The following is a 23,805-nucleotide window of genomic DNA, read 5'->3' as shown; positions in this document are numbered from 1 at the left end:
TCATTTGAATTTCACATTTGTTCAATCGCCACTTTCTCTCATAATAAAGATGTCTGGTAGATTCAGTGTGAGACAGTAACACTGGTGGCTCAACACCGCATTCCCGCCTCATTTTTAACCGAATCCCTGCAATGCAGAAGGAGGCCAATCGTCCCATCGAGTCTGCACCGACCTCAATACCACCCAGTCCGGATCCCCATGACCCTATTTATTGACCGGACTTATCCCCTGACACTCCGGTGCAATTTAGCATGGCCAATCAACCTGACAGGCACTTTGTTGTGCGGGAGGAAACCGGAGCACCCGGAGGAAGCCCAGGGAGAATGTGCAAACTCCACACAGACAGTGACCTCAGCCGGGAATCGAACCCAGGTGCCTGGCGCTGTGAGACAGCAATTCTTCGCCAAACATCAATGTCAGGAGTGGGGTTTGAACCCACGCCTCCAGCGGAGACTGCGGCCTTAGACCGCTCGGCCATCCTGACTCCCTTAATTTTAACACAGGAGATTGCCCCAAACAGCTTCAATCAAGTGTTTGCAAACAGCGAGAAGCAGATGTGTGTGAGGGTGTTCCGGAGGAAGATTCTTGCTATAGGATCGACTGTGTTTAGGTCGGAATATTACTGTCTGGGAATTATTCCGGGTAAGAAGTTTAACAACACCAGGTTAAAGTCCAACGGATTATTCCGGGACCAGGTTTAAAAACACAAAAGGACAAAGTCACGACCCGAAACGTTAACTCTGTCTCTCTCTCTCTTCACAAAAGCTGCCGGAGCTGCTGATAATTTGCAGCATTTTCTGTTTTGATTCCATATTTCAAAGCTCCGGGTTTGTGGAAACTCTTGACTGTGAAGGGCGGCTCTGGTAGTGTTTGTGTGGGGAGCTGTGTTTCGCTTCCATTGTTAATAAACGGGTTGAAATTCGCGGTTGCAGAAACTGGAGGTGGAGCTGAAAGATCAGGGGCCGTTCTGTGTGTGTGTGTCAGTCCGGCTCTCTCCTCCCTCCCGCTCTGTGTTTAGTCTTCACCCTGTCTCCTCCCCTCTCTGCTCTTACTCCGCCTTTCTCAGTCAGGTCGGCGCGGGCTGTATAAAAGGAGCCTGAAAGAGTTCCTCTCTCATATTGTGCAGTGATCTGAGTGAAGAATCATCATGTCTGGCAGAGGGAAAGGAGGCAAAGGACTGGGTAAAGGCGGCGCAAAGCGGCACCGCAAAGTGCTCCGTGATAATATCCAGGGCATCACCAAGCCAGCAATCCGCCGCCTCGCTCGCCGTGGCGGTGTCAAGCGGATCTCGGGTTTGATCTATGAGGAGACTCGCGGGGTGCTGAAGGTTTTCCTGGAGAATGTGATCAGGGATGCGGTCACCTACACTGAACACGCCAAGCGCAAGACGGTCACTGCCATGGATGTGGTGTACGCTCTGAAACGCCAGGGCCGCACTCTCTATGGATTCGGCGGCTGAACAACTGCAACCTTCCTCCCGAACACACAACAAAGGCTCTTTTCAGAGCCACTCACCGCCTCACAGAGAGAGCAGTGACCTGGGGGCGGGGGCTGGGACAGGCTGTTGAGTGGTGGAGATGAATATTTGCTTTGTTCAGGTTGAATTTAACATTTCATTTGCAGTAGGGATTGAAATTGTTTTGATTTTTAATTGGATGATCTAAATAGCTCTATCGTTTCTGCAGTTGTTGATTTTCCCCAGTTGACATGTGCCCTCAGTGAAAAGCCACATCACTCCTGTTTAATCACTGTGTTTGGATAGAGTTTATAAAAGCTTTCTCTGGAATAGCGGAGTTTAGTAGCAGCAGCCGGTGAATCGTTCACTGGAACCCAGTTGTGATGATATTTGCCCCCAGACGGTTGTTTCCTGCACTGAAACTGACAGGCTTTGTCCTCTTTTTAGGTCAAACCAAACCAAGTAAACAAACTCAGATTAAATCAGGACAAAGTAAAAGGGGCAGCTCCCAAAAAGGAGGGGGAACAGCCCGAACAGAAATCAAAGTACAAAGGAAACTTAAAAACATCAAATTAAAATGTGAATATTGGGGTCAATAATGCACCCCAAACCCTGCGGTGCCCAGCGGGCGCGGAAAGCGTCAACCTCGCCCGTGGACACCGCATGCTCCCTCTCCAGGGACACCTGGCCGCGAACGTAGCCGCGGTAGAGGGGAAGACAGTCAGGATGAACGGCCCCCTCGACCGCCCGCTGCCTGGACCGGTAAATGGCGCGTTTCGCCAGGCCCAGGAGCAGGTTCACGAGGAGGTCGCCATCCCGACCCTCCCCTCTCCGCACCGGGTGTCCGTAGATCAGGAGCGTGGGACTGAAGTGCAAACAAAACATCAACAAAAGGTTCTTTAGGAAAACATAAAGGGAGTGCAGCCGAAGACACACAACATAGACATGGTCCACGGACTCCACAAGGCACTGCTGCTTCACAGCTCCAGGGACCTGGGTTCGATTCCCGGCTTGGGTCACTGTCTGTGTGGAGTTTGCACATTCTCCTCGTGTCTGCGTGGGTTTCCTCCGGGTGCTCCGGTTTCCTCCCACAGTCCAAAGATGTGCGGGTTAGTTTGATTGGCCATTCTAAAAAATTGCCCTTAGAGTCCTGAGATGCGTAGGTTAGAGGGATTAGTGGGTAAATATGTAGGGGTATGGGGGTAGGGCCTGGGTGGGACTGTGGTCGGTGCAGACTCGATGGGCCGAATGGCCTCTTTCTGTGCTGTAGGGTTTCTATGATTTCTATTCTATGGAAGGCCACAGAAAGGGCAGTCTTCGGAGCCCGTGAACCAGTGAATCCTACGGTTGTGCGGAACTGCTGCATGCATCACCCTCCACTCCAGGTCCCCGACGTAATTAGAATCATAGAATCATAGAAACCCTACAGTGCAGAAGGAGGCCATTCGGCCCATCGAGTCTGCACCGACCACAATCCCACCCCACATATTTTACCCGCTAATCCCTCTAACCTACGCATCCCAGGACTCTCAGGGGCAATTTTTAACCTGGCCAATCAACCTAACCCGCACATCTTTGGACTGTGGGAGGAAACCGGAGCACCCGGAGGAAACCCACGCAGACACGAGGAGAATGTGCAAACTCCACACAGACAGTGACCCGAGCCGGGAATCGAACCCGGGACCCTGGAGCTGTGAAGCAGCAGTGCTAACCACTGTGCTACCGTGCCTCCGTAGAGGGACCTCCAGCGGGGACCTCCGCCGCCCGGCGGCAACAAGGCCCGCCAAGGTGTAGAAACTGATCAGTTTCCGCTCAGTCATTCACAAACCCGCAATTCGAGCCGCTCCAACCCCAGCCTGTTTCTGATTGGCCATCCTCTCCGCATTCGCAGCTCTGAACCAATCGCAGAGCATCGAATGTGAAGATTGAGCCAATCATTGGCTTCAACTGTCAACCGGCAGAAATTTTGAATTGGGGGAAATGCCGCCAATTTCAGCGCGGGAAAGGGAATTGAGACAAATTCTTAACTTATTAAAAATAGATTCTCAATTAATATTCTGCTGTAAGATTATTTTACAAAAGGTTTCATTTGTCCGCCACGGGAAGCAAACGGCTCTATTCAGTAATGTCAAACGGGACAAATATGAAGTCACTCTGGAACAAACAACAGACTCAACCCCTTTCACACCGGCTTCAGGGGGACACAGAGAAGCGACAGATTTCTGATCCTTTCCGCTGAAAGCGGCGGCGAATGTCACAAACGACAGGGGAGGGGCAATCTGAATGGGCTGGAGAGCAAAGGGACGGGGATAGAGTGGAACAGTGGGATATTCTGGGAATGAACAGCCCAGAGAGCGGGGAAAGGGTCTAAAGCACTAAGTGGAGGGAGATGGACTTCAAATCTTCAATGTTTCTGGTAATGGTTATATTAATAAGGACGGAATAAAGTCTTCTTTGAAACAGACGGTTATTTCTTGCATCGAAAACGGCCCAATTTCTGAAAGGGGCGGTTAGGGAAACCACTGAACCAATTAGAACCTGAGTTACAGATATTAATTCCCTGGTCACAATTTGATTGAAACTTCCTGGGCCAATTCCCGCTGGGGGCGGTTCCTCACAGAGTTTAAAAAGGCGGATGCAGCGCAGACTCTGTATTAACAGTCTTCGTCTCTCAGATTGTGCTGAATCCGCTCAGAAAATGGCCAGAACCAAGCAGACAGCGCGCAAATCGACCGGAGGGAAAGCTCCTCGCAAACAGCTGGCTACCAAAGCTGCCCGGAAGAGCGCTCCAGCCACGGGCGGAGTGAAGAAGCCTCATCGCTACAGACCCGGCACTGTGGCTCTGAGGGAGATCCGCCGCTACCAGAAATCCACCGAGCTGCTGATCCGCAAACTGCCCTTCCAGCGCCTGGTGCGAGAGATCGCTCAGGACTTCAAGACAGATCTGCGGTTCCAGAGCTCGGCCGTCATGGCCCTGCAGGAGGCCAGCGAGGCTTACCTGGTGGGGCTCTTTGAGGACACCAACCTGTGCGCCATCCACGCCAAGCGAGTCACCATCATGCCCAAAGACATCCAGCTGGCCCGCCGCATCCGCGGGGAACGCGCCTAAAACCCGGCTTCAGCACCAAGTACAACAACGGCTCTTTTAAGAGCCACCAACTCGACAAATGAAAGAGCTGCGATCTCCTGTTAACGATTCTCGTGTTTGAATTCCCAGGACAGAATATTCCCAGGACTCCAGTACTGACACCTCTCAATGTTACAATTAACTCTCCGTTGCATTGAGGTCATTCATATCTCCAATCCTTTGATGGTTGGAGTAAAAGCGATGCCGTTAACAATTTTACCACAATTTAATTTTAAGGTAGTTTATTAAACCTGCGATCATTTCAGTTTCCGAGCAATAATTCCGCAAATCCACTTTCTCCGCACGTGTTTCGAGTCGCAGCGAGAGTGTTGAAAATTGTGTCAATTAAGTTCAGAATATGAAGCATGTCTCAAACAGCAACCCACTCACACAGATATAGCCATTGCAGGAACGCTTGCACATTCGCATAGACAATAATTAACACTTTTCCAGATCCAGTGACTGACTTTGTGAGGACATTCATCGGTTTTCAAAGTCAGTCACTGGATCTGGAAAAGTGTTAATTATTGTCTCTGTGAATGTCTATGCGACTATCACATTTTAAAGCAATTATATTGGAAATAGGATCATTTCAGTTCACTGGGATGGTTTCCCCGATAAACAGCAGCAACTTGTATTAAAATACTGTCTGCGTCAATAGTACGGATTGATAGAACAAAGCGGGAAACAGCTGTGCTGTGAATAGCAGTGCAGAAACTGACCGATAGACACCAGGTCGCCCTTTTTCAGATAAAGTGAGTGGCTCTGAAAAGAGCCTTTGGGTTATCAGATTCAAGAATGGCCGCTTCACTTGCTCTTCGCGGTCCCAGCGCTGCTTTTCTTGGGCAGCAGCACGGCCTGGATATTAGGCAGCACCCCGCCCTGAGCGATGGTCACCCCTCCCAGCAGCTTGTTGAGCTCCTCGTCGTTGCGGACGGCCAGCTGCAGGTGTCTGGGGATGATGCGGGTCTTCTTGTTGTCCCGGGCCGCGTTCCCGGCCAGCTCCAGGATTTCAGCGGTCAGATACTCGAGCACAGCAGCCAGATAGACCGGGGCTCCGGCACCCACACGCTCAGCATAGTTGCCCTTTCTCAGGAGCCTGTGAACACGGCCCACCGGGAACTGCAGTCCAGCCCGGGAGGAGCGAGACTTGGCCTTGGCCCGAGCTTTCCCGCCGCTCTTTCCTCTTCCAGACATTTGCACAATCTCACAAACACTTTCACAAAGAATCAGCAATTTCTCCAGCATTGACTGTTCTTATAAACTGACAGCTCCTCTGATTGGCCGCTGCTCTATTCACCTCATTTGCCTATATTCTTCACCAATCAGCTCACTGGAAACAGAAGAGGGCGGGATTTCCCCACAACAACCGGCAGAAGCAGAGAATTTGTCCATTTCCAAAAGCCCGCCAATTTCATTGTGGGAAAGGAGCGAATTCAAATCAATGTCGTCATCAGTCAGAGATTTCAAATCCCTTCTATTGATTTGCTTTTATTCAGCTCTTCCCGTCACCAATCGCAGGCGCGGCTTTAACATTTTCTTTCAATGTGCTTCATTCTCCTATCGCTTTCTAACTGTCCCGGGCGGGAATCAATCCCTGTTCACAGCATTCCCAGAAGGAAAACACTCTGTTTAGTCTGCAATCAGAACCCAGTGTCCTTCACTGAAAACAGGGAGCCGGATCGAGTCCTCACACTGTCCTTATTCCGCTCTGTAATAATCCCACTCCGGAATGTTACCCTGCGGAGAATTACTGTGAATAAAATGATGAATCAATGAACATTTCATGAATTGAGAGAAGGGACCGTTAACCGCGAAAAACAGCCGCTAATTTAGGAGCTGTGAAAATAACAGAATAATAACAGTTTTCAGCACAAAGCGAAGGCAGCTGAGTGAATTCTGGGTCAGTGTTTGGATTACAGGACAGGAGACACAAACGAAAGTTTAAAAGATAATTTATTCGTCACAAGTAGGCTTACATTTAACACTGCAATTAAATTACTGTGAAAATCCATCAGTCGCCACACTCCGACGCCTGTTCGGGTACACTGAGGGAGAATTTAGCATTCACCCAACTTGCACATCTTTGGACTGTGGGAGAAAACAGGAGCACTTTCCTCTTTCAGAAGAGGAAAGAGGCAGAGGATGGATGTCCTGGTCTGGAAACCCAGAGTCCTGGGTTCAAATCCCAATGGGGTGGATTCCTAATGGGGCAAATTAGAAGTTTATGGGGTGGCACTGCTGCCTCACAGCGCCAGGCACCTGGATTTGATTGCTGGCTTCGGTCTTTGTGGAGTCTGCATGCTCTCCCTGTGTTTGCTTGGTTTCCTCCAGGTGCTCTGGTTTCCTCCCACAGTCCAAAGATGTGCGGGTTAGGTGGATTGGCCGTGCTAAATTGCCCCTTAGTGTCCCGGGATGCATAGTTTAGAGGGATTTGCGGGATAACTATGTGGGGTTACGGGGATCGGACCTGGGTGGGATTGTTGTTGGTGCAGACTTGATGGGCTGAATGGCCTCCTTCTGCACTGTTGGGATTCTATGATTCACCCAGAGGAAAACCAATTAGATTTCCTGACCCAATTGTTGTTGGAATGCTGATCAAATAGGATTCGGGAAAAAGGCAGCAAGATTTTTCCTTCCTCCCTTCCATTCTCTGGATTTACACCGGCTGAAAGAACAACGGAAAACGTTTTAGTGATGGAGCAGTAACAGATTATCTTTGGGAAACACATTAAGTTTGAAATTTCCTTGTTATGTAATAGAGCAGAGTGGTTACATTTGTGGTGAGATGGAAGAAACTGTGGAGGAACAGAGAGCCGTGTACAGACATCATTATCAGCCAGTGGACAGGAAGGTAAAGAATAATGTAACAAAGCGAATAGAATATGAAGAATTGGATCTAGTGCTACAGTTATAGAAAACTCTGTTTAGACCCCATTTAGATCACTGCGTTCAGTCTGGACAACACACCTCAAGAAGGTTAGATTGGCCTTGGAGTGGGAGCAACAGAATTTCACCAGTGATACCAGACTCAAATGATGAGGACAGATTGCAAAGACAAGTCCTGTCATTACCTGAATATGGAAGATTACGGGATGATGTGAGTGAGATGTTTACAATGAATAATTTGACAGGGTACAGAGAGATAAACTATTGGCTCTGAATGGGGAACTTCACCGTAAAATGACAGAGAGGCATTTCAGGGGTAATTTCAGAAAAAGCTTCTTTTCAGAGGATGGTGAAAATGTTGAATTGTCCACACACAATTGTTAAAGCTCCGTTTATCAGGAAATTTCCAAGCTGAAGCTGACAAGTAGCCAGTGATATGAAGGTGGATAGTCAGAGATTCTGTAGATAGTTAAACAAGAAAAGAGTTAGCAGAGTGAGCATTGGTTCTATAGAAAGTGCAACTGGGGGATTGATAATGGAAAACAGGGTATTGGCAAATGAATTGAACAGGTATTTTTCATTGGTATTCACGATAGAGGATACAAGTAACATCCCAGAAATAGCTGTAAACCAGCAAATGGAAGGGAGGGAGGAACACAGGAAAATTCCAATCAACAGGGAAAGTGGTATTGAGCAAATTGTCGGGTCGACAGGCTGACAAATTCCTGGGTCCGGATGGACTTCTCGTGAAGGACATGAAAGAAGTGGCGAATGAGATAGTTGATGCATTTGTTTTAATTTTGCAAAACTCCCTGGCTTTGGAGAATGTTCCATTCGGTTGAAATATAACAAATGTAATACCTTGATTCAAAAAGGGATGGAGACAGAAAGCAGGAAACTACAGGCTGTTAGCCTAACACAGCTGTCATCGGGAAAATGTTAGAAGCCATTCTGAAAGATATTACAGATATTACAACTTGGAAAAAATACAAGGCAATCAGGCAGAGTCAATATGGTTTTCTGAAAGGGAAATCATGTTTAACTAAATTATTGGAGTTTTTTGAAAGAGGCCCATGTGCTGTGAATGGGGAACCGGTTCTTACATTTTCAGAAGAGATTTGCCAAAGTGCCAGATCAAAGGTTATTGTGTAAAATAAACATTCATGGTTTTGGGCGTAACATTTTGGCATGGATTGATGGTTGGCTAGCTAACAGGTCAAAAAGAGTTCGCACAAATGGTTCTTTTTCTGGGTGGCAGGATCTGATGAGTGGTGTATTCATGCTGGGGCTACAAATTGTTACAATTTATAAAAATTACTTGGATGAAGGGACTGAAGATACCGTTGCTAAATTTGCTGACAGCATAAAGATAGATAAGAAATTAATTGTGAAGTATACGTAAGGAAGCTTCAAAAGGAAACAGATAGATTAAGTGAGGGCAAAATGTGGCAAATGAGGCAAATTGCGAGGATAAAACAGTGGTTGACAAATGGGAGACTTTCAAAGTTGAGTTGAATGGGATGCCAGTCAGGTACATAGCCACCAGACACAAATATGTGGTGTCCAAAGCTAGGATATCCTGGATGTCTCAGGTTATTGACAAGAAAATAAGGAAGAAAAAAAGAGGCATATGATGCATGCTGGAATAATAATAGCAATAGAAATCAGGAAAATCAGCTCAAAATGCAGGAGAGAGGCTAAGGCTGGAATAATGAAGAGGAAGCATGAGGAAATGTTAGCAGGCTGCGCTAATACAAATCATATCTTCTTCAAACATTAATTGTAAAGGATTAGTGAAGGATAGAGTGGGGTTCATAAGGGCCAAGCAGGGTAAACTGCTCACTGCAGCAGAGGGTATGGCAGAGATAGTAAATAAGTACTGTACTTCTGGCTTTACCAAATTAAGAAGTTTAACAACACCAGGTTAAAGTCCAACAGGTTTATTTGGTAGCAAAAGCCACACAAGCTTTCGGAGCTGCAAGCCCCTTCTTCAGGTGAGTGGGAATTCTGTTCACAAACAGAGCATATAAAGACACAAACTCAATTTACATGAATAATGGTTGGAATGCGAATACTTACAACTAATCAAGTCTTTAAGAAACAAAACAACAGCATAAAGATAGATAAGAAATTAATTGTTAAGTATACGTAAGGAGGCTTCAAAAGGAAACAGATAGATTAAGTGAGGGCAAAATGTGGCAAATGAGGCAAATTGCGAGGATAAAACAGTGGTTGACAAATGGGAGACTTTCAAAGTTGAGTTGAATGGGATGCCAGTCAGGTACATAGCCACCAGACACAAATATGCCGTCTTTACCAAATTAGACAATGTGACAATGGCCCAGTTGAAAATGTATGTGTTGATTAACTGAGCTTCATAGTGAGAGTGTGGAATTAACTCTCTCTCAATCGATCATTGTGTGTGGGTGCGGAATTAATCCTGTCTCAATCTATTCGTGTGTGTCAGTGTTGAATTAACTCTCTCTCAATCTATTATTGTGAGAGAGTGTGGAAGTAACTCTCTCAATCTATTACTGAGAGAGAGTGTGGAATTAATTCTCAATCGATCATTGTGTGTGTGAGGAAGTAACTCTCAATCTGTTATTGTGTGAGAGTGTGGAATTAACGGTCTCTCAATCTATTACTTGTATGAATGTGGAATTAACTGTCTCTCAATCTATTACTCAATGTCACTGTGGAATTAATTCTCAATCTGTTACATTGTGTGAATGTGGAATTGACTCTCTCTCAATCAATTACCGTGTGTCACTGTGGAATTATATCTCAATCTATTACTGTGTCTGAGCGGGGAATTAACTCCCTCTCAATCTTTTACTGTGTGCCAGTGTGTGTGTGTGCCAGTGTGTGTGTGTGCCAGTGCGCGCACCTGTGTGTGTGTGTGTAAATAACTCTCAATTTCTTACTGTGTCAGTCTGGAATTAACTCTCTCTGAATCTATTACTATGTGTCGGATTGGAAATCACTCCCTGTCAATCATTTGTGTGTGACTGGGATTAACGGTCCCTCAATCTATCACCTGTGTGAGTGTGGAATTATCTCTCTCTCAATCTATTACTGTATGTCAGTGTGGAATAAACTCTCTCAATCTATTACTGTGTGTGTGGGGAATTAACTCTCTCTCAATCTATTACTGTGTGTCAGTGTGGAATAAACTCTCTCAATCTATTACTGTGTGTGTGGGGAATTAACTCTCTCTCAATCTATTACTGTGTGTCAGTGTGGAATAAACTCTCTCAATCTATTACTGTGTGTCTGTGTGGATTCACTCTCTCTCAATTTTTTATTGTGTGAGAGTGTCGATTTATCTCTCTCTCTCACTCTATTACTGTGTGTCAGTGTGGAATTAACTCCCTCTCAATCTATTACTGTGTGAGGGTGTGGAATTAACTCTCAATCTATGACTGTGAGAGAGTGTTGAATTAACTCTCTCTCAATCTATTCCTGTGTCAGTGTGGAATTAACTCTCTCACAATCTATTCCTGTGTCAGTGTGGAATTAACTCTCTCTCAATCTGTTGCTGTGAGAGAGCATGGAATTAACTCTCTCTCAATCTGTTGCTGTGAGAGAGCATGGAATTAACTCGCAATCTATTCCTGTGTGTGAATGTGGAATTAACTCTCGCTCAATCTATTACAGTGTCAGTGTGGAATTGACTCTTTCTGAATCTATTACTGTGTGGGAACGTAGAATAACTCTCTCTCAATCTATTGGTGTGTATGGGTGTGGAAATAACTCTCTCAATCGATTAGTGTGTCTGAGTGTGGAACTAACTCTCTCTCAATCTATTACTGTGTGAGAGAATGGAAATAACTCTCTCAATTTATTACTGTGTCAGTCTGGAATTAACTCTCTCTGAATCTATTACTATGTGTCGGAGTGGAATTCACTCCCTCTCAATCATTTGTGTGTGTGACTGTGGGATTAACGGTCCCTCAATCTATTACTTGTATGAGTGTGGAATTAACTCTCTCTCAATCTATAACTGTGTGAGTGTGTGGAATTCTCTCTCTCTCAATCTATTACTGTATGTCACAGTGGAATTAGCTCTCTGTCTCAATCTATTACAGTGTGTGTGTGTTGAATTAACTCTCTCAGTCTATTAGTGTGTGTGAATGTGAAATTAACTCTCTCAATCTATTACTGTGTCTCAGTGTGGAATCATCTCTCTCGCAATCCAAAACAGAGAGAGTGTGGAATTATCTCCCTCTTAATCTATTACTGTATGTCAGTGTGGAATTAGCTCTCTGTCTCAATCTATTACAGTGTGTGTGTGTTGAATTAACTCTCTCAATCTATTTGTTTGTGAGAGTGTGGAATTAATTCCCTCTCAATCTATTACTGTGTGTCGGTGTGGAATTCACTCTCTCTCAATCATTCATTGTGTGTGACTGTGGGATTAACAGTCTCTCAATCTATTGCTTGGGGTGGTGGTGTTCCTCAGGGATCAGTGCTGGGACCTTTGCTGTTTGTAATATATATAAATGATTTGGAGGAAAATGTAACTGGATTGATTAGTAAGATTGTCGACGACACAAAGGTTGGTGGATTTGTGGATAGCGATGAGGACCATCAGAGGATACAGCAGGATATAGATCAGTTGGAGACTTGGGCGGAGAGATGGCAGATGGAATTTAATCCAGACAAATGTGAGGTAATGCATTTTGGAAGGTCTAATACAGATAGGAAATATACAGTAAATGGCAGAACCCTTAGGAGTATTGATAGGCAAAGGGATCTGGGTGTACAGGTACACAGGTCACGGAAAGTGCCAATGCAGGTGGCGAAGGTAGTCAAGAAGGCATACGGCATGCTTGCCTTCATCGGCCGGGGTATTGAGTTTAAAAATTGGCAAGTCATGTTGACGCTTTATAGAACCTTAGTGAGGCCGCACTTGGAATATAGTGTTCAATTCTGTTCGCAACACTACCAGAAGGATGTGGAGGCTTTGGAGAGGGTACAGAAAAGATTTACCAGGATGCTGCCTGGTATGGAGGGCATTAGTTATGAGGAGAGGTTGGAGAAACTTGGTTTGTTCTCACTGGAGTGACGGAGGGTGAGGAGAGACCTGATAGAAGTCTACAAGATTATGAGAAGCATGGACAGAGTGGATAGTGAGAAGCTTTTTCCCAGGGTGGAAGAGTCAATTAATAGGGGGCATAGGTTTAAGGTGCGACGGGCAAGTTTTAAAAGAGATATATGAGGCAGATTCTTTACACAGAGAGTGGTGGGTGCCTGGAACACGTTGCCGGGGGAGGGAGTGGAAGCGGATACGGTAGTGATTTTTAAGGGGTGTCTTGACAAGTACATGAATGAGATGGGAATAGAGGGATATGGTCCCCGGAAGCGTAGGGGGTTTTAGTTGAGTCAGACAGCATGGTCGTTGCAGGCTTGGAGGGCCGAAGGGCCTGTTCCTGTGCTGTAATTTTCTATGTATGAGTGTGGAATTATCTCCCTCTCAATCTATTACTGTATGTCAGTATGAATTTACCTCTCTGTCTCAACATATTACTGTGTGTCAGTGTGGAATTAACTCCCTCTCAATCTATTACCGTGTGTCGGTGCGGAATTAACACTCTCTCAATCTATTAATGTGTGCGAGAGTGGAAATAACTCTCAGTGTATTACTGTGTGGCAGTCTGGAATTAATTCTCTCTCAATCTATTACTGTGTGTGTGTGTGAAATTTACTCTCTCACAATCATTTATTGTGTATGAATGTGGGATGAAGAACATAAGAACTAGGAGTAGAAGTAGGCCATCTGTCCCCTCGAGGCTGCTCCGCCAGTCAATAAGATCTTGGCTGATCTTTTTGTGGACTCAGCTCCACTTACCCACCCGCTCACCATAACCCTTAATTCCTTTACTGTTCAAAAATTTATCTATCCTTGCCTTAAAAACATTCAATGAGAGCTAATCCATTGAAGAAGTTGGTAATTTAAAGGAGAAAGCATTATCATAATACAGAGAATATAGAGACGGGGTGAGAGCAGAGGTGTGGGACAAGAGCGGACACAGATGAGAATGCTGTCAGCCACAGAGTGGGGAGATCAGTGGCTGAGGAAAAAGGAAGAAATATCAGAATTTCTCAAATGGAAAGCTCCATTATCAGTACGCATTGTTCAAGACCTTAATTATACGGCCAGGAGAAATATTGATGTATCTGAACGTTTTATGTTTCAATTTGGTAGAATACATTCAATGCTCACAATGTGGTTTGCTCTAGATTGGATAGACTGAGTGTCTGCTTTGTGAAACACCTGTCTTCAGTCAGAACAAAGATTCAAATCCAAGCTTAAACTGAAGTCCCAGCTCTAAACAACGGAAACTCAGAATGTATTACAGGTGAGTTGGCTAAAATAGATTGGGAAACTCGATGAAGGGGCACGAAGGTGGATAGGCAGTGTCTGATATTTAAGGAAGAAATGCTTGCATTGTAACAGTTGTACATTTCCTTCAGTCGCAGAAACATAACAGGAAAAATGACCTAATCATGGCTAATAAAATTACGTATTATTAGATCTGATGATGATTTTTATAAAGTTGAAAGAAAAAGTTGCAATCCCAAGGATTGGGAACAGTTTTTATTTTAGGAAAGGAGGATAAAGAGATTGATTAGAGGGATAAAATGCTGTAGGAGAGTGAACTTGCAAGTCGCTTACAATTGGACTATTAAAGCTTATGTTCGTGTGTGAAAAAATATAACAAAGACAAATTTAGGTGCTTTGCATTCGGATATGGGCAAATTTATAACGGAGAACAAGGTAATGGCAGCGCAATTAAATAAGTGTTTTCATGCTGTCTTCATGGAGGAACACACAAATAACTTCCCAGCAATGCTCGGGAACCATGGTCTAGAAATTGGGGGGATTTAATATTACTAAAATATATAGTGCTGGAGAAATTAATGGGACTGAGGGCTGCAAAATCTCCAAGGCCCAATAATCTACATCACAGGATACGAAAGGAAGTGGCAATGGGAAGAATGGATCCAACATTGTCTACATTCTTTAACAGTCTCAGCAGTTTGGAGAGTGGAAAATGTTACCCCTGAGCACAGTTTCACAGCAGAGAGCACAGTTCCACAGCAGAGATCACAGTTTGACAGCAGAGAGCACAGTTCCACAGCAGAGAGTACTTTTCCACAACAGGGAAATGAGTTTCACAGCGGAGATCACAGTTCCACAGCAGACAGCACAGTTCCACAGCAAGGATCACAGTTCCACAGCAGGGATCACAGTTCCACAGCAGATATCACAGTTCCACAGCAGAGAGCACAGTTCCACAGCAGAGAGCACAGTTCCACAGCAGAGAGCACAGTTCCACAGCAGAGAGCACAGTTCCACAGCAGGAATCACAGTTCCACAGTAGAGGGCACAGTTCCACAGCAGAGAGCACAGTTCCACAGCAGAGAGCACAGTTCCACAGCAGAGAGCACAGTTCCATAGCACAGATCACAGTTCCACAGCAGAGATCACAGTTCCACAGCGGAGAGCACAGTTCCACAGCGGAGAGCACAGTTCCACAGCGGAGAGCACAGTTCCACAGCAGAGAGCACAGTTCCACAGCAGAGAAGACAGTTCCACAGCAGAGAGCACAGTTCCAAAGCAGAGAGAACGTGAAGTTTCCTTTCTTCAGGCTTTCATTAGATACACATTGTATGAAATACTTTTTTCAGTCTCTCTGATTGTTCCCTTGATTCGCCTCTTCACAGCTGGACGGATTTTAACATGTACAGTTTACAACACATTTCACCCTTCTCGGCCTTACTTAAGGTCAAAACTGTGACCTGCGTGTGTCCTTTCTCCACGCACTGAATGTCTGCCTCTAACATATTGCGGTCACTCAGTGTTTGATGTTTATTTACTGTCAGATTATTAATTTATCCTGCTCCCGCCTCATTACTGAAATTAGTGGAACCTTTTGTCTTGTGCTTTCCAAAGCAAGGTGGAGGGCAGGAGTGATTAAGTAATAAAATAATTGGTGCTGCAAGGGAGTGGGAAAGGAACAAGTAACAGCAAACAGAGATGTGTCTGAAGGAGGTGTGAATGGAAGAATGATGAACAGCTGCCAGCTGAAAGCAAAATCAAGAGAAAATAAAGATGAAAACCAAAAATCAAAATAAAATGGAATCAATTATGACGGTTACTATCATATTAGAAATATGGACAGGAGTCAGGCCATTCAGCCCCTCAGTCCTGCACCATCATTCAAGAAGGGGAGGCGATGGTCTCGAGGTATCATCGCTAGACTATTAATCTGGAAACTCAGCTAATGTTCTGGGCACCCAGGTTCGAAACCCTCCACAGCAGATGGTCGAATTTGATGTCAATAAAAAGTAATTTGAAAATAAGAATCTAGTGATGGCGATGGAACCATTGTTGGAAAAATCCATCTGGTTCACTAATGTGCTTTAGGGCAGGAAATCTGATGAAATTATCTTGTGTGGCCTCCATGTGACTTCAGAGCGACAGCAATGTGGTTGACTCGATCCGTGGATGGGTAATAAATGCTGGCCAGTGATGCACACATCCTATGAATGGACCAAGGAAATCATTGTGGCTGCAAATCGACTTTTTGAACTTTTGCAGCAACCATTCACTCCCTTGTATAATCTGTCTAATTCAGCCTAGAACATATTCAATGATCCAGCCTCAACTGTTGTCTGGGGAAGGGAATTCCACTGACTAACGATCCTCTGAGATGAGATGAGAGTGACTGCCCTCGACATCAAAACAGGATTTGACCGAGTTCAGCATCAAGGATCCTCAGCAAAAGCAAAGTCGATGGGAATCATGGAAACCTCTCCACTGGTTGGAACTTTATCCAGCATAAAGTAAGATGGTTGTGGTGGTCAGTCATTTCATCCTCAGGAGATCATTTCCCGAGTTTGTCAAGTTACTGTCCCAGACCCTTCCACCATAAGGTCAGAACTGGAGATGCTCGCTGATGACTGTGCAATGTTTAGCACCATTCAGGACTCTTCAGTTACCGAAGCAGCCCACTCGCAAATGCAGCAAGAACTGGACAGTATCCAAGCTTGGGCTGAGAAGTGGCAAATAACAATCACACCACACATGTACCAGACCAAGACCATTTCCAGCAAGAGAGAATCTAACCATTGTCCCTTGACATTAAATGAAATTATATCAATATCTTTGTGATTACCTTCAATTGGACTAGCGATGTAATACAAGGGCTACAAGGCAGGTCAGAGACACAAAATCCCATGGTGAGTAACAAAGATCCTGACTGCCAAACACTATTCACCATCTACCAGGCACAAATCAGGAGTATGATGGATTAATCTCCACTTGCCTGGGTTAATGCAGCACCAGCAACACTCAAGAGGTTTGACACCATCCCGGACAAAGCATCCCTCATGATTGACATCCCATCTGTAAACACACATGCCCTTGACCACTGACACACAGTGGCAGCAGTACTTACTACCTCCAAGATGAGCTACTGGAACTCACAAAGCTTCCTTCAGTAGCATCTTTCAAACCAAAGAGCACTACCGTCGAGAGAAGGACAAGAACAGTTGACTCATGGAAACACCATTAAATGGACCTTACCCTCCAAGTCACTTACCATTCTCACTTGGAAATATATTGCTGTTCCTTCATTGTGGCTGGATTCATTCTGTATCTCTCATTCTCTGGTGCAATATATCTGTACCATATGTCATATGTATCTTGCATTTTCTGCTGCAGGATGTATGTTGCATCATTGTTTGAGCCTGTGTTTGGAACAGTAGTTGAGCAAGGGATTTTGTCCATCAGTTACTTTCTGATATTGCACGTGAATTTGGGACTCATTCTGAATCTCTTAAGAATAGCATGCGTGAACATTCAAATTCTGAGCAGGAATAGAACACTCGAGTCTGCTCCTCCATTCTATTACATCATGGCTGATCTGATTTGAACATCGACTCCACACTCCTGTCTAAACTTAATACCTTTTAGTCTTTGTTTATCAACAATCTATCTACCTTTGGCTTAAAGACTCCATTTCAGTTAGTGTGTGTGTGTTTGTGTGTGTGACTATCAGTCAGTGCTATTGTATATGAATTTAAACACAATTCTGAATAGGAATCTTTCTGGTACCGCACGAGTGCAGTATTCAGTATTCTCTGAAATTGTATGAGTTTGGCAGGCATTCTGATCTGTCACAAAGATGGAATATTAGGGTAGGATTTATGTTTCTGTTTCTGGTACCATACAGTGGGGTTCATTCAGCATCTGAGTATATCTGCTGCTGTTTCTAAAGGGTGCAAATCATGTGTATTGGTCAGACTGTCATAATGTGTGTGAGTGTGGGATCATTCTGAATCTGTCACTGGTACTCAAGTGTCTGGGATACTGCTATGTAAGTGTGATAATCAGATGTAACTTTCAGTCTCTGGTGCTGCATGTGCAGCATGAGATTCATTCATCTAACACTGAGCACATGTTTGAGAATTATCGTGTGTCTGTCAGACTCTATGACTCAGTGTGAGCATGGGATTCATCATGTAATCTTCAATCTATTTATAAGTTTGGATTCATTCTATATAAATTTCCAGCAAAGCAACAGGCCACTGGTGTGGTAGGTTTGAAGCAAACAATGTGTGTGAATTTCGGCCCAACATTAAATCTGTGTCACTCTGAACACAATTGTGAAAGATAGTGTATCCTTCAATCTGATACGGGATTGCTATGCAAGCTTCACTCAGGTTGTTCACATTGATTTGATCTGTGACACTCAGTCTGATTCTGAGTAAGAATTTTGACATGAATGTAAAAGGAAACTCAGTCTGGAATTCATGTAGTATCGTCCATCTTGCTCAGTGTGAGTGGGGAGTTAGGATTAGTTAATAAGCTATAGTTCAATTCAAAGTAATCAAATTGATATTGTAACTTTAAGTTTCATAATCTGGGTGAATTTTCAACTGAAATCTGAATTTGTATCTCAGGTTATACGAGCCCTCAGAATATCTCAATCTGAGAATGTATTTGAGATGAGGCTTTGTATCGAATGTATTTGTGAGGATACAAACTATGGGCCACTTTTAAACCCCTGATGTGGGTGGTATTTAACTCGAATCTCAGTGCACATTATTAAGGTGCATTGTGTAACTTTTAACCGAAAACCATTTGTCAGTTTGATCAGATATTGAATTTGGAGCTGTGGCTGCTCTATTGTGGGATTGACACAGTGATGGGCGGCACGGTAGCACAGTGGTTAGCACTGCTGCTGCACAGCTCCAGGGTCCCGGGTTCGATTCCCGGCTCGGGTCACTGTCTGTGTGGAGTTTGCACATTCTCCTCGTGTCTGCGTGGGTTTCCTCCGGGTGCTCCGGTTTCCTCCCACAGTCCAAAGATGTGCGGGTTAGGTTGATTGGCCAGGTTAAAAAAATTGCCCCTTAGAGTCCTGGGATGCGTAGGTTAGAGGGATTAGTGGGTAAAATATGTGGGGGTAGGGCCTGGGTGGGATTGTGGTCGGTGCAGACTCGATGGGCCGAATGGCCTCCTTCTGCACTGCAGGGTTTCTATGATTCTTTCTATGATTCTATGATCCAATATTAGGTGAGAATTTGGACTGGGATTTATGGATCCCCCTATCAATGGCACTGAGTTTGTTTTGATGTATTGGTATACAGTGAAAGGTATTGCTTCTTGCGTAAAACGGACGAATCATACCGTTCATAGAGTAGAGGGGAGAAGGAAAGGAGAGGGTGCAGACTGTAGTGTTAAAAATTCATTTACCAGGAGTGGGGTTCGAACCCACGCAGACATATGGCCATTGGATCTTAAGCCTTAACCACTCGACCATTCTGGTACGAGAACGAGCTGTCAAATAGGCACATCATCTGTCTCTCCTGCTGTTTGGGTCTGTGGAATTGATCATTGTCTCTGAGCTGTCAGTGACAATGTACGGACTGTGTGTGAGAAGGAGTTGGCGACAATTTCCCCTGTAACTTGTGTGGAGGAAATATCACGTTTGTTTTGGATCTGTCAAATATTTATCTGTGGAAACAAAGTACATTTAATATCTCAAATCCAGATTCCGTCAGTTTAATCTCTATTAATAATCATTGTGAGCGGTTTGCGAGGCTGCAGCCAGACTCCAGCTCTGATTGGTCACTCACATTTCAATCACATTCTTAACCAATGGGAGAGCCAGGGAGAAGAAATGGGAGGTTTTGATTGGTTCACATTTTCAAACTGGAAAACCCACCAATTTCAGTGCAGGAAAAATACAAAATAACGGAACGCCTGAATGTTCAGGAAACTATTTCAATCTCACACTTTATAATCTGTTTATTGTATTTTCCCTCACAGAATCCTGGCGCTATTTTAGGAACAGTTTGAATTTCTCAATCTCTTATCTATAACCCGCGGTAATCAGACCCCGTTCAGCAATTTAAAACGGAGCAAATCTCAGCTCAGTGGAAAAGCAGAAACGAAGAGATTACCAACCAACCCCTTCACACAGGCTTCACAGGGACAGAGGGAAACGGCTGATTTCTGATCCTCTCCCCTGAAAGCGGCCGGGAATGTTACAATGGGAAGTGCGGAGAGAATCCCCGGCCCGATCCCGCCGGTGGAACAGGCAGCTTTGTGTCCGGAGAATAGGGAGGCCGGGGGGGGAGGCAGATCTTAAAGCGCTGCAATGTACTCAGGTCCTGTGTGTGCACAGATCTGGCTGATTCCGTCCTCTGGGAAAGCTGCGGAATAAACAGATCAGCCCGAGAATAACCTCTTCATTCCCGCCTTTACTCTGTTGCGGGAGCTGCTCCCAGATCAACCGAGAAAAAAAAATTAATTCAGGGTCGTGAAACTCTGAATATAGTTATAAATAAATTTAAATAATTACCTCCTGATATTCTTTCTCCCCATTGTCCGTGACAATCCCCAGACTGGGATTTAAAATACGCTCTCAGTTCAGTTTGATTGTCCCTTCAATGTGAAAGTGTGTGTGAGGGGCGGGTATGAAGTCCCATTCACAGCATTCTGCACCGGGACAAATCTCTGTCCTCCAGAAAGACATTTCTCATTCACTCAATAAGGGAAAAGATGGCGCAGCTTTTTCACAGAGATTGTGGGTGGCTCTTAAAAGAGCCGTTGTGTTTGGAGTGTTTTTCAGTCCATGGGGAGTTTTACTTGGAGCTGGTGTACTTGGTCACCGCCTTTGTACCTTCCGACACGGCGTGCTTGGCCAGTTCCCCGGGCAGCAGCAGGCGCACGGCGGTCTGGATCTCCCGGGAGCTGATGGTGCTGCGCTTGTTGTAATGGGCCAGGCGGGAAGCCTCACCCGCGATGCGCTCGAAAATATCGTTCACGAACGAGTTCATGATGCTCATGGCCTTGGAAGAGATGCCGGTGTCGGGGTGAACCTGCTTCATCACTTTGTAGATGTAGATGGAGTAACTCTCCTTCCTCGACTTTCGTCGCTTCTTGCCGCCCTTTGCTCCCGGTTTCTTAATCACTTTCTTCGCCCCCTTCTTGGGAGCTGGTTTCGATGTTGGTTTCTTCTCATCAGCCATGTTCAATTTCACACAGAAATAAAGCAAACCCCTTCCGAGCGCTGATTAAATAAACTTTGTTTTGTCTTTCTAAACTCTGTTTGTGAACAGAATTCCCACTCACCTGAAGAAGGGGCTTAGAGCTTCGAAAGCTTGTGTGGCTTTTGCTACCAAATAAACCTGTTGGACTTTAACCTGGTGTTATTAAACTTCTTACCGTAAATAGACAGTCCCACAGAACTATGCTAATGAGGAATTGGGAAAGCAATGATTGTGATTCGACATTTTGAAAGTTATTACAGTCACTTATCAGGGGTTCATTTGAGTGGATATGAAAACAGACCAATCAGATTGAGAAGTTTCCGCCAATCACAAGCCTCCTTACCACAATCAGGAAATACATTTTACAAAGAATCTCCAGCGCCAGTTTCTCAGTGTGTAAAGATCCACCGGGACCGGCGGCCATTACAAGATGGCGGCGGCTCCTTCCAGAAAGAGCTTCGAGATCTTCGTGTCGCGGGTGCCCTGGACCCTGGCCGGCAAAGAAATCAAAGAATATTTTGGACAGTTTGGATTAGTAAAGAAATGTCTTCTTCCATTCGAAAAAGAGACTGGATTTCGTAGAGGATTCTGTTGGGTTGGCTTCAATACAGAAGAAGGGCTTCAGAATGCACTGCAGAAGGAACCACGCCTCCTTGAAGGGGCAAAGCTTCAAGTTCAGAGAAACAGAAAATTGTTTCAAGGGCGCAGACCAAATAAAGTCACTGAATCAGCAAATTGACACTGAACATGGAGGGTATAGTTAAAGCTGTTTTGTCCTAAGTAAATTAAAGATGGTGATTTAAACACTTAAAAAAAAAGATCCAACGGGAAATGTCGCCTGGCTGTCGGTGTGAGGGACCCTTCTCCACAGAAGAACTGTGCGGGAGTGTGGGATTCCTTCAGGAACTGTGAATCTCTGGTAATGTGCGTGAGTGTGGGATTTACTTACTCTCTGACACAGTGCGAGAGTGTGGGATTTACTCACTCTCTGATACAGTGTGAGAGTGTGGGATTTACTCACTCTCTGATACCGTGTGGGATTTACTCACTCTCTGATACAGTGTGGGATTTACTCACTCTCTGATACCGTGTGTGAGTGCGGGATTTACTCACTCTCTGATACAGTGTGTGTGTGGGGGATTTACTCACTCTAATACAGTGTGAGAGTGTGGGATTTACTCACTCTCTGATACAGTGTGAGAGTGTGGGATTTACTCACTCTCTGATACAGTGTGAGAGTGTGGGATTTACTCACTCTCTGATACAGTGTGAGAGTGTGGGATTTACTCACTCTCTGATACAGTGTGAGAGTGTGGGATTTACTCACTCTCTGATACAGTGTGAGAGTGTGGGATTTACTCACTCTCTGATACAGTGTGAGAGTGTGGGATTTACTCACTCTCTGATACAGTGTGAGAGTGTGGGATTTACTCACTCTCTGATACAGTGTGTGATTGCGGGATTTACTCACTCTGATAGTGTGTGAGACCATAAGTTATCGGAGCAGAATTAGGCCACTCGGCCCATCGAGTCTTATCCGCCAATCATGACTGATATTTTTCTCTTCCTCATTCTGCCTTTTCCCCATAATCCCTGGTCCCCTTATTAATCAAGTCTACCTATCTCTGTCTTAAAAAACACTCAATGACTTGGCCTCCACAGCCTTCTGCAACAAAGAGTTCCACAGATTCACCAGTCCCTGGCTGAACAAATTACTCCACATCTCTGTTTTAAAGGATCGTCCCTTTAGCCTGAGATTGTGCCCTCTGGTTCTAGTTTTTCCTGATTTTGGAAACAAACTCTCCATGTCCACTCTATCCAGGCCTCACAGTATCCTATAAGTTTCAACAAGGTCCCCCCTCATCCTTGTGAACTCCAATGAGTACAGACTCAGAGTCCTCAACCGTTTCTCATATGACAAGCTTTTCATTCCAGAGATCATTCTTGTGAACCTCCTCTGGGCCCTTTCCAAGGCCAGCACATCCTTCCTTAGATACGGGGCCCAAAGCTGCTCACAATACTGCAAATGGGGTGTGACTGGAGCCTTGTACAGCCTCAGAAGTACATCACTGCTCTTATATTGTATCCCTCTCGACATGAATGCTAACATTGCATTTGCCTTCCGAACTGCCAACTGACCCTGCCGGTTAACCTTAAGAGAATCTTGAACAATGACTCCCAAGTCCCTTTGCGCTTCTGATTTCCTCAGCATTTCCCCATTTAGAAAATAGTCTATGCCTCCATTCCTCCCTCCAAAGTGCATAACCTCACACTTTTCCACATTGTATTCCATCTGCCACTTCTTTGCCAACTCTCCTAGCCTGTCCAAGTCCTTCTGCAGCCTCCCTGCTTCCTCAGTACTACCTGTCCCTCTCCATGTCTTTGTATCATCTGCAAACTTAGCAACAGAGCTTTCACTTCCTGCTTCCAAATTGTTAATGTATATGGTGAAAAGTTGTGGTCCCAGCACTGATCCCTGAGGCACACCACTCAACATCGGCTGCCATCCTGAAAAAGACCTCTTTATCCCCACCTTCTGCCAGTCAGCCAATCCTCTATCCATGCCTGGATCTTACCCTTAACATCATGGGCTCTTAACTTATTTAACAGTCTCCGACTCCGCACCGTGTCAGAAGGCCTTCTGGAAATCTAAATAAATCACGTCCACTGGTTCTCCTTTATCGAACTTCCTTTTGCCTCCTCAAAGAACTTTAAAGCTTAGTGTGGGATTTACTCACTGATAGAGCATGTGAGTGTGGGATTT

The 23,805-nt window shown here is 44.9% G+C and overlaps 1 protein-coding gene and 1 pseudogene across 1 annotated transcript; both read right to left on the bottom strand.

Moving 5' to 3' along the window:
• Positions 1-5,390: 5,390 nt before the first annotated feature.
• On the bottom strand, positions 5,391-5,780 carry LOC144482300 (histone H2A-like). The gene has a single exon (XM_078201481.1). The coding sequence runs from the start codon at positions 5,778-5,780 to the stop codon at positions 5,391-5,393; it is 390 nt and encodes a 129-aa protein (XP_078057607.1).
• Positions 5,781-20,633: 14,853 nt separating this feature from the next.
• On the bottom strand, positions 20,634-21,020 carry LOC144482210 (histone H2B pseudogene; annotated as a pseudogene).
• Positions 21,021-23,805: the final 2,785 nt, after the last annotated feature.

This window comes from Mustelus asterias, unplaced genomic scaffold (genome assembly GCF_964213995.1).
Source record: "Mustelus asterias unplaced genomic scaffold, sMusAst1.hap1.1 HAP1_SCAFFOLD_35, whole genome shotgun sequence".
Taxonomy (NCBI): domain Eukaryota; kingdom Metazoa; phylum Chordata; class Chondrichthyes; order Carcharhiniformes; family Triakidae; genus Mustelus; species Mustelus asterias.
The sequence above is the reverse complement of the archived record's forward strand: the minus strand, read 5'-3'. Positions and strand labels throughout refer to the sequence as shown.